A 12,024-nucleotide genomic window follows, 5' to 3' on the forward strand; every position below is an offset into this window, starting at 1 on the left:
TATAAGTTGTGTGTTGTGTGCATTCCAGCTGTGCGTGAACATGACCAATGAGCAGCTGAGGCAGTACGTCTCTGAGGTGCTATTCCAGCAGGAGCAGGCTGAGTGTCTCCAGGAGGGCATTGCCATAGAGACCCCACGCTCCCCTGGCAACCAGCCAGGTGTTCTGGACTTCTTTCTTCAGGTACTGTATGTTTCTGGTTTGGACTAGGCAGTCCACTTTGGTGTGTCATGATGTAATTCAACATTGTAAGCTCACCCGGAGCTTTGACAAAAGCCTAGAAATCACACAGCTAAATTAAATTAAATCCCTTTCACCACATTTTCCCTGTCTGTCGATATTATCAATTATGGCCGAAATACCCAAAAAATGTCAACACAAAGGAATATGACTGAAGCTATTTGATATCAGAGGGACAACTCTGCGCGAGGGAGATCAATAAATGTGCCACATGGACACTTTTTGAACATGACTGACATAAATAACATATGAGCATTTGTTTGTTCCTCCTCCAGAAGCCACAGGGACTGCTGTGTGTGTTAGATGAGGAGAGCCAGAGCCTGCGGCCAGTAGAGCAATCCCTGTACAAGAGGCTTTCAGCCCAGCTGGACTCCAATCCGACTCACAGCCTCTCTCTCACAACCAAGGATGGCAATGGAAACCCCCCACCCAAAGACCAGGGCCCAGCCTTCACTGTCAGCCACTATGCTGGACAGGTCTGTCTGTGTTACTTTTATGTGCTGTATGTATTTAGATGTGTTAGGGCTGGGCAGTATAACATGCAGTCTACATCACAATTAGTTGTTTTTGTAGGGGACCTCTTAAGACTTTGTTCTGAACGATAAATGATTATGATTATGACTGTAAGTAGCATCTATTTTACATATTACCCTAAAGGTATTGTTGCTAAAACAGAAAATCAGTCAGAAAATCAAGTAAAAATAGGTTTTGTTCACAACTCCTGCAACGATTAAAATAATAATATAGGTAGATTTGAACACCATATTTATGCCTCACATTATCTCAATCCATCTGTAAGACATTTAAGGGTAGGGAGTGGCTTCAGCAAACACTTGTTTAATACACTGCTACATCTGAAACATGCCCTGATGAAGTGTGTGATTTTCTGTTGTTACTTTTCTCTTGGTCACTCATATTTTATGACATGGTTCTGTTTCAGGTTGTGGGAACAAATTGCTAGTGTTTCCTCCCAAAGCTGCAAATGCTTTGAGACAGTATTTACATTTAGTTCAGTTTTGTTCTGTGACATGTTTACTGGAGCTGAAGTGTGTCTGTATGACCGATAAAGCATCTTTTTTCTTTTTCCTGTACCACCTCTTATGCACCTGCACCACCAGATACAATTTCTCCACCATCTGAGTCATTTTCTCTATCCGAATTAGAGTAGGCACTTAATGGTTATTAACATTGCTTAAAACAACATTCTCTGTTTGGGATGCACATGCTCAAAAAAAACAAGCACATGCTAACTGACAGTGATTGTTTGTTTGATTGTGCTTCGTAGTCTGCATTATGAATGCCACACTCATCATGACAGTAGGCACATCTCAGAGCCAAAGGAGCTCCAGCTGGTGCTTTGGGATGTAGGTCAATGTAAATTTGTATATTGATAAACAATGTTAAGTTGCCTAAAAGAGTAAATTTACTGAATGAGTATTTAACTGAATGTCCATGATTAATTTGCTTTTCCACCAGATTTCATATGACCTCACTGGAACGCTCACAAGAAACAAAGACTTCCTTCCTCAGAATCTCTCATTTACGATGAAGTGTAAGTACCCCATAGATAACACACATGTAAGCACATTGTGGAGTCAGAGCACACTTCATCACAAAGTTGCACTCTTGTCTAAACTGACGACACACAGAACCACTCTTTGTTTAAGTGTGGTTGTGTTTGTATGTGTGCGTTTCATCCCATATGCAGCAGACAGCAACGTCTGTGTGTATATTGCCTATAGAAGGTGCCAGATGTTGGGTGTTGTGGTTAGCATGACACAGGCAGCCGTTGTGTGACTGCCAGGCTAGCCTTGCGTCCAGCAGCCTAATTGCTATAATTTCCATGATGAGGCTAATCTTCTCAAAGCAAGCCCTTCACTCACTCTTGGCTGTTATCCCTCCATCTGACTGAGGAGATGCCTCGCTTTCATCCACACACAATGAAAAACGTACAATGTGGTTTCTTCTTATGGCTGTCATCCCATCCTCACTTGAAGCATTAAAAATGATAGGAGGGCAAAGGGGTCTATGTAAGTCAATATTCAGGTGGTGGCAATGATTGCTTTAAATTAAAAGACAACTACCTTTGTTTGTAATTAAATCCTTAAATTAGTTTGACTTATGTTTGTTTTTCCTAGCGTAGCACGCCTACCTGTTCTCCTTTCCTATTCCCTTTATCTCTCTCTCTTTCTCTCTTTCTCAGCCTTTCATAAGAGAGTCACACACCCACGTTCACATACATGTTGTTTGGCTTTCTGAATGAGCTCATTGTTGCTGTGGACCGCTCCATGTGTTGTCGAGTGGCATAGTCCACCCCCTCTTGTTGCCTGACTGATTGTTTACATGGAGCCTAACTTTATGTGTCCTCCACACCCTCACTCCTCCTCTGATCCTTCTTCCCTTCCTTTTTTACATCCTGCTCATTGTTCTTCCCTCCTTTCTTTCTTTCCTTTTTCCTTTTTTCTTTTCTTTTCTCTTCATACCACTTCTTCTTATTCTCCTCCACCCCCTTATTTCCACCAATGCTGTTGCTCCTTTTTACTCTGATTTTCCTCCCTCTGTGTGTATATGCTTTTGCCCGGCAGCTAGTGAGAGTGTGTTACTGCAGCAGCTCTTCCAGTCCAAGCTGACTCAGACCGGTTCTCTGGTGCCAGCAGCTCAGGGCCGCATAGGGCTGAGGGGGCCTAAAGCTGCCTTGTTGCTCCACAGGATGCCATCAGCCTCCCTTTACACTGCCAACTCTGTCCCCCAACAGCCTCGGAGGTACCATGACCTTACCAAGGTACAGTACACTGTTTACAGTGGAGTGAGTCAATAGCTACAGTATTTTGTTGCTCTGTACCTGTAGCTACATCCAACTGCAACACATACTCAAGCATCAAGAGTTTAATTTTCTATCCATTAAATATATTTTTAACATTTTGCCAGTGGATATGAGTCGCACATTTGCTCAAAAGTATATTGATCACAATACCATTTGAAACTAGATAAATAGAATATAGGAACTCATGACTTCAAGGAACACAGTCAGTCAGAAAGTGATACAATCAGTCAGAACCTTTTTGTTCCAACTAGCAACTGACTGCTTTGCAGATCAATGGAAAAACAGGGATACTATTTTTGGAAAAAACAACAGTCTAACTTAAGATACTTCCCACCACCGTGCTATATATAAAGCTCTGGGAATGGATTTGTTTGTATGGCCCTGTGAATTGATAGAAAATCCACAAGCATGCATACACATACACTTAGTCAGGGAATGACTGTGTTTATACAAAAAGTAAAAAAACTCAAATCCCACAACTGATAACTGTATTCTTTATATACCAAGTCTCCTTATTCAGTCAATCCTCCGCATCTGTGTGTCCCTCTTCATTTTATCTGCTTTAATGTTTTGTAAAGCACATTGCAGCGATGCACATGTGTGACTGAAAAGGCTTGCTGGTTGTGTAACCTCATTGGAGGGGGGGACTGCCTGCCTGCTGTGTCTGTGGCTCATTAGCCATCTAGAGCAAAGGCTTATGTAAGACCCCTTTCACCTTTCCGATCTGTCCCAGCGACCTTATACGGTAACATACGGTAATATTACTGGGTATAAGACTGTAAATAAGACAGTTTAAGTCAAATCACAATTTTGCCTTAGGGGGCTTTACAATCTGTGCAGCATGCAACACCCTCTGTCCTTAGACCATTGAATGGGATAGAAAAAACTCCCCCCAAAAAAACATTTTAATTTTACAGTATGGACAGTCATGATGACAACATTATAGATAGACTGTAAACTGTGCTCAACATTTGCTGTTTTTAAATGTGCTTTATAAATAAACTAACTAGACTAAAGCTCATGAAAAATCATAACTGACTGACAGAGAAGAGGTTCAGTGGAACTGTTTAGTGTGATTGCAAACATCATACACAACATCACAGACAAAACTATAATATTTTGATCTCTTGTCAGAGCCACGCAGCCTAATTTGATGATAATAGGTAATGTTTATGTTGTGTATATGTTCCACATTCTTCACAAGCCACTTGAATTAAGATGCACGGCTATCTAATATTTTTTTCTCCCTATTAACTCTTTCAATCGTCAGATCTTGAAGAAGAAAGGCTCAAGCTCCTTCCTCCAGCGACTAGAGCGATGTGGGCCCATCACAGTGGCTGTCCAGCTTAGGGTATGTTTCATTCCAGCCTGCAAGGGCTTTTCTCTCATACTAGTTTCCTCCCACAGTCCAAAGGCATCTAAGTCAGATGATGAGACACTAAATTGTCAGGAGGTGTGAATGTGACTGGGAATGAATCTGTTGCTCTTAGCAGGAAGGAGGAAGGAGCTAAAGCCTGTCCCAGCTCTTTCCAAAAATGTACGTCTTACCCAGTGCTGGGACAGGTTTTAGCTCCTTCCTCCTTCCTGGTAAGAGCAACAGATTCCGGAACATGTACAACAGCCTTCAACTGTTAGGGGAAAGTCAATAGCGAAATATAATTCACTGTTTTGATGACAATCAGACAAAATCAGTCAGCTCATTTTACCTTTGTCTGTATTTTTACTGAATATCCGTTTCCAAATACAGAAGCTGCCAGCATCTAGATCAAATCTTAAATTACTGCAGAAATCTGTTGATTAAACTTAAGGTTTTGTTTGAATTTCAAGCAGTCATGTCATTGATGCATCCTCGCACAACACCTCCCTCATAATAGTCCTCAAAACACTGAAAAATTTTCTTACTCATACATAAAACATAGTCTTTTGTAACAGTGCAGCCCCAAGACCTATTCAGAGTAGGGTACTGTGATTTCATAACTATATAAAGCAACAATAATATTCAGTGAGAGGAGAGCAGTTCAGTGTCTGCTAGTGACGCAAGGAAGCTGAAATGTGCTCAGAGAAGCAGTACCTTTGGTTTGAATGAAGCCAGTGTGTTGCACAATCAGAGTTGTGGGCTTGTGGTCGATGAGTCCCTCAGGGAATGGCAGGGAAGGAGAGAGTGGGCTGAAAAATTATGCTGTACCAAGTTAAACATGAAGCCCTCTTCATGAATGAATGAACAATGAACAACCACCACTGGGTGCCATGCACACGCATTTGTGTGTGCATGTGCTTGCTTGGAGGAAATGTGAATGCTGGTAGTGACGTTCAAAGATGAGGGGTGAGGTGTTGAGCATTGTACATAAGGGTATGCAGAACATAGACTGACGTCAGTTTGAGGAGTGGCAAAAACACAGATGTAAGTGTTTACTTTTATGTGGATGTGTGGGTATATGTGTGTGTCTGTGACCTTGGATGCAGAATCTGTGAATTCAAGGCTTGAAGAAAATGTCCCTCGCACTCACACACCCAAAGAAAGAGCAAAGAGCTCTTTGTGTTTTTCTTCCTTCAGAGGAGAAACACACCCCCAAAAATCAGACCACTTTGTCACAAACACAGCGTGATCTCACTCTAGTCACTGTGGCTTGCAAATCAAGTTACTACATCAAAAGAAAAAGCCAGAGAGCCTTCTCTTTCCTTCTGTAATACCTACTGTACAAAAACAGTCACAGTGCTCTTTCATCCCACACACTGATAAATGTTGTCAATCAGAGCATGTTATTTATTCTGTTTATCATATCTGTTATTCTGATAAGGAAATGACCAGTGAGTGCCTTTGACTGTATCTTCCCTCCTTTTCCCTTTTTCAGAACTCACTGTCAGAGGTGATCAGTAAACTGCAGGCTTGCACTCCCCACTTTGTGGAGTGTGTGCACCCCAACGCCAGTGGTCAGCCAGACAGTTTTGACAGCTTCCATGTGTCTACCCAGCTGCAGTACATTGGGGTGCTTGAGATGGTGCGCATGATCCGTTATGGATACCCTGTCCGCCTGTCCTTCCCAGGCTTCCTCAGCAGGTCAGGCCAGAGCATGTTGTATAATTAAGAGTGCTGCAACTGTCATAGGTGGCCCTCTGAAGTCATTGTTCTATCTCTGTATGCTGATTCATTCACCTTACATCCCCGTCTTCTCTCTCAGCCTCTAAATGTCTCGAAGGTGATGGGTTTCTCAGCTTCTTTTCTTTCTGTCTCACTGATTTCAGTTGTTTAGATGCATTACACTCCCAGGAGGTCACCGTGATCTCTGTCAGTTTATACACTACTGGTCAAAAGTTTCAGAACACCCCCATTTTTATAGTTTTTATTGGAATTTCAGCAGAAAAACCTTAAATGGTGCAAAGGTAAGCAGTAAAGTGCCTGAGGTGGTAAAAAAAAAAAAAAAAAAAAAAGAAAAAAGACAATAAAAGTAAAAAGGTTTAAGTCATCAAAAACTGAAAAATCATAAACTTCGTATAAAACAGGCCTTTTTTTACAGATCAATCAATGGCTTAACTTTTCTGTTCGAAATAAATGTTACTCCTCTAAAATACTACTTGGTCAATACTGTACCGCAGGAAGTAGTATTGTATATTTCCATCATAATTTTGAGAAAAAGGCAAGTAAGAAAGGAAGTCAGACGAGTTGGTCAAGGGTTGATCCCAAAACTCACAACATTAGAAGAATAGAACAAGACAGTGGCTTCAAAAGATGGAAAACGAGCAAAGTGTCAAAACTTAAACGCCATCAAGCTAGTTTGGGATGAACTGGACAGAAGGTAAAAGCAAAGCAGCCTACAGGTGCAACACATTTGTGGGAACTTCTGCAACAATGTTAGGACAAACTTTCAGAAAAATATTTCATTTCCATGGTAGAAAGAATGCCAAAACTGTGTTCGGCTGCTGAATGACTCGAAACACTAAACTAAATTTACTTGTGCAGAAAGATTCCATGATTCCTTTAAAAATCTGCAGTTATGTATTTTTTATATGCTTTAATTTCAGAAACAGACATTGAAACATTGAATTATGTAACTTTAAATAACGGCTGGAAAAATTGAAGTGTTCTAAAACTTTTTTACGTTTAGAGCAAGCACGTTAAAGTACGCTGAAAGCTTGATGGCATATACCTTCTCTACATCTGCAAATGAATGCAAGGGCATATACTGTACACCGATCAACTGATCGGCTGATCAGTGTACAGGATAACAGACTCACATGCAGGCTGACACATTAGCATTGACAAGTCACACTAACCTTCATTGTTAGAAGTACAATTTAGCCTTTTTTAGAGTATTATGGGAGTCCATTGTAGCTGATAAATGTCAGTATCACATTTCCTATGTCACCCCGACACACATTAACCAGTCAGTTGTGTGTAAGGTCACTATGTCCCACACTTAAATGTTAGTCATTATAACCACCATCACCTCTTTCTTAACTCTTAAACTATGTTCCTGGCTTTCCCTGTCCTACCCCTGGCTCTACCTCACTAGCCATTTTTTGTGTCACATGTTTTTTTCCCCCTTTTTTTGTTGAGAAGCAGACAGAATGATGTGTTTCTGTCACACCACCTCGCCTCCATTTTTCTCTCACTCTCTGTCCCTCACAGTTTGTCTCCCTGTTCCTCTGATTCTGAGAACCAGTGGAATACTGAGAGGATTTAGCTCTAAGTTGGTTCTTTCTCTTTTTCTCCCCTTTACTCTTGCTCTCTCTCTCTCTCCCATCCTCAGTCTGTCTCTCAGCCTCTCTCTCTTTTTGAGGATAAAGGGATTAACACAAACATTCCTGCCAGATAATAAGAGAGGACAAAGCTGGTCACATGACACGCCCCCACCCCCCCCCCCCAAAAAAAAGTTTCCACTACTCTGCTGTAAACATCATCACATCAGATACACACACGCTCTCTCTCACACACACACACACACACACACACACACACACACACACACACACACACACACACAAGCATCCAAACATCTTCTGTCCCAATTTGTAATCAAGAGAAAATAGGATGAATCAAGATCCCATTAATTATTATCACTAATACTGAGCCTTAAGCAACTAGGCATGTCTTAATTGTCAAAATTAGAAAAGAAACAATGAAGGATTTTAATGCTAAAGAAAAACAAAAGCTGGCTCACACTCTTCTTTGGTAAACTTGAGGGTTTCGGGTCTGATTTGTGGTCCCAAATCCCTTTTCTAGTGGACTGGTAACACTTAACAAGCAAAGGGATTCATAATGACGAAAACAGAAAGCTGCTACCCAAGCGCCATATATTGTTCAAATTGTTGAAGTGTGTAGAATTTATTGTAGGTACAATCTGCACGTACTGTTTTTTTTGTTGTTGTTGTTGTTTTGTTTTTTTTTATGCTCAAGCATGCACAAAGTGAAAGAGACACTCATATAATAGGTTTTCATGAGGGAAAACCTGAAGAGGGAATTGAATCTGGGGAAGCAGGCCCCAGTCAAATGGTGAAGTGAATCCAATATAGATTGTAGAGCCAACACTCTCATTATTGAGGGATGAGGGTTTGTGAATGTTATTTGTTAAGCAATATGTGTGTCTGAGCATGTGTAGCATGAGCATGAGTATGTGAGTGACAATTATATATTTTTTAGATAGCCATGTGTTATGTGATGAAATCTGTATTAGCAATGGGTGTGACCAGAAGATAACAGAGCATCACAAAGGCCCGCTGGTTGCCAAAAAAGGAAAACTTAACTGCTGCTGGGCTGGGCATAAACCAGAGCAGTGTAGTTTGCCTTTTTAATGAGAAATGAGCCAGATTGAAATGCACACAGTAATCACCACCTTGTGCCAATATAAGTAAATAAAAGGCATACTATTGCTGTTCCAAAGAGAAGTGTGAAGTCATCTGTGTGTGTATAAAATAGCATCTATATTTGTGAGAGAAAGCAGGAGACAGTTCTAACTATTTAGGCTTTTATTTAGCCTTTGTATATGTATAATGCATTAGTTTATAGATAAATTGAAAACTTCATCACAATCTTTCAAATGTACTAGATTATGCCTTTTTTTTTAACATCCTCTTTAGAAACTGTAAAATATAGTAGAATATAAAAATATTTAAGAAAATAAAAGGCAGTATTTCACAACTATAAATGCAAACCAGTGACCTTACAAACAACAACATTAACAGAACTGAATTCAAGTAACAACCCTGCAAATAGCTACAGTAATAGCCATTAAACATAAATTATTCAATAATTTAGTCACAGCAATCAGCCACACTTCTGCCATAGTACTGCTGATGTTTTGAGCATGGGTGAAATAAAATTATAGACTTGACTATGCAGCCCCACATGTAGGCTGTAACATTAAAGTTTCTCCAGCGCTGGCACGGTGCTAAAATGAAGTATAGAAATTGGTCTCACTATGTGAGCCTACATTAACGTTAGCTAGCTAACATTTACTGCCAACTTGCTGACACTGTTAGCTAAGGTGGCAGATCAAAGACATTTCAAGTCTCTAGTGTTAGCATTAATGTTAATTACCATAAGAAAATCGATGATGCTTGCTTGTTCGGTGGCAGTGCGCACAATACTTTTTCACCTGTTTGCTTTCTTTAACAAAGTCGTGAGCTTTTAGCTAGGTGAGCCCTGCATGCTTTACAGAAGAGGACAGTAATCTTATTCACCTCTTCAACACCAAGCCAAACTATTTTGTCTTTTTCAGTTGTAGAAGCAGCAACTTTCTTTGCCTTCTTGTTTGCTAGGGGTGGTGTTGGTGATGGCCCAGGATTTGGGTTGCTTTCTTCGGCAACAATTGTAGCTTTTTTAATGTGGTACCGGTCCACTGCAGCAGCGACTCAACTGCAGTTGAGAGATGGCCTGGTCTCAGGAAGGTATTGTAACAAGGTTATGTAGTAGTACGTATTTACAGGTACATACAGTTATGTACTGTATGTGCATAGTGTGAGCAACAGCGCTGTTTGTGTGAGTGTGTGTTAAAGACCGAAATGGAAATTGAAGGAAATGAATGAAAATAAAATGATGGCTTAATGTAGCATTAGGATATTGGCCTAAATTGGTAGATATAACTTTTTTTTCAAAATCTTGGGGAAAATTTTTGCCCCTCAATCATGGTTTTTGAAGGCATTCTGAGATTTCTTGTGGCAGTTTTGCCCTTTTTCCCCGTTAATTTCTGACGCTGAACCAGAGCATGTGAGGTCAATAGTGTGTTTCTTTTCAGTGAGACATACAGTAGGTTAAGGAGATTTTGATTGTAATATCACTGTTGTCTGAGAGTTCCGGCTGGTTTCCAGGACTTCTTTTGTACATTTCCACAGTTTAGTTAAAGTTGTTTGTTTAAGCTACACATGGATGGAGCTTATTGTCAGCAGAAGAGCAGGAGGACAGGACAGCTCCAAAATCCACCACTTATATATCCACCTCAAGGATAAATGGCTGAGAAGGCTCCAGATGACTTTAAGCATAGAGAGGTGCACCTGCAGAGGGAAAGCCCGACCTCATGCTTGTGGGGCAATACGGGCAACTTTCTTCTATGGAAAGTTGCTAAGGTTTTTCCACAAAGTTGCTACATTTGATTCTAGGTGCTTTTTTGAAAAAATGTCACTAAAGGGGTTTGAAAAGTCGGTAAATCTAGCAACAAAGGCACTAAGTAAGCAACACTGCCTGTAAACGACTCCTTGATGATGCAATAGAAACTCTTTGAGTCACGTGGTGTTCAGCTGACCACTGGTGTATCTTTATCAGTCAGTCAGTCAGTCAGTCAGTCATGGACATTCGCTTTTATAGGGTTGGCCCCGCATTTGTGGTCCAGCCAAAAATGGTAGCACTCCGGAGGTGTTCCGAAGCAAACACAGGATGACTCAACAGTTCAGTGATAATATAGAAGACAATATTCAGTGTATGGGGAGAGAGAACCATAAACTTTACAAAGAAGAAACTTGCTCCAGCTGGTGAAGTAGGTGGATACATAAACCTGACCATGAGTACCTCTTTGATGTATTCCTCCATGGCAGTTGTGTCTGGAGTGGAGAGGGAGCAGAGATGACTCAGAGGTGGACAAACAGGCAGTGTGATGGTAGGGTGGTTGTTACTTATTGCTGAACACTTTTTGCAGGCTGGAACTGGAAGAACCAAATTTACCCTCTTGACTTGCAGAGGTGGGATTGGTGATCTGATGGTTCACTGATAGGGCATATATGACAATTTGCAAAAAAGATTTGGAACTCAGTATTCAAAGTATAGCAAGATGATAATAATGGTCTAATGGATCAAGGCAAATTACTAGCCATCAATCCCTCCAGCATGAGTCTAACCTACCGGTGCAAATGATCAGACACCAGGATCATCACTCTGGATAGTGGTGTCATTTTGTGAAACTAATGATGAACAAAAGAAAAGGAAAATATGCCCGAAGCTTTGTAGAAGCCCCACTTCTATGACTTCAATCATGGCTGCTAGATCTTTAAGATACACAACACAAGGCAATACAATACAAAAACTGTCAGTGTTGGGCAAGTTACTTAAAAATGTAATCAGTTACTCTATGTCTTCTATATAATTACATTGCTAATTATTCAGTATTAGAAATGACTACTTAAATTACCCCTACATTAATTTTTGTCACTTAGCCTAACTCCATCATAGGTTCCTTACAGTAACTCCATAGCTGCAACATGTGTAGAAATAGAATGAGAGATATTCTTGATTAACAAGCAGCGCGCCTATGTTTGGCATATTTACTAAACCTGAACAGCTAGCTTAGCCCCATTGACTGCACACAGCACTGAAGAAGTCCCATTGTCATATAAGACCACTTTTGAGTTAATTGAAAGAGTATTTCTTCCAGTCCCTGCATTGAGCTAACATGACCCGAACAGGTCTGTTGACTGAACGCACGGAGATGAAACTGATATCAACACTCCCATCTACCTCCTAGTGAAACAGCAAACA

The 12,024-nt window shown here is 40.6% G+C and overlaps 1 protein-coding gene across 7 annotated transcripts in view; it reads left to right on the forward strand.

Moving 5' to 3' along the window:
- The window catches only part of myo16 (myosin XVI), a 107,302-nt gene that overhangs the window by 71,916 nt on the left and 23,362 nt on the right, over positions 1 to 12,024 (forward strand). For all 7 annotated transcript variants that reach the window (XR_005709123.1, XM_040148883.1, XM_040148882.1 and 4 more), the window contains 6 exons: positions 29 to 181; positions 514 to 714; positions 1,715 to 1,790; positions 2,824 to 3,020; positions 4,333 to 4,413; positions 5,915 to 6,120. Coding sequence is in view for 6 of the 7 variants with exons in the window: in XM_040148883.1 (XP_040004817.1) it covers positions 29 to 181; positions 514 to 714; positions 1,715 to 1,790; positions 2,824 to 3,020; positions 4,333 to 4,413; positions 5,915 to 6,120 (914 nt within the window). In the remaining variant the exon portion in view is untranslated. The remainder of the gene's footprint in view (positions 1 to 28; positions 182 to 513; positions 715 to 1,714; positions 1,791 to 2,823; positions 3,021 to 4,332; positions 4,414 to 5,914; positions 6,121 to 12,024) is intronic.

This window comes from Xiphias gladius, chromosome 16, assembly GCF_016859285.1.
Source record: "Xiphias gladius isolate SHS-SW01 ecotype Sanya breed wild chromosome 16, ASM1685928v1, whole genome shotgun sequence".
NCBI lineage: Eukaryota > Metazoa > Chordata > Actinopteri > Istiophoriformes > Xiphiidae > Xiphias > Xiphias gladius.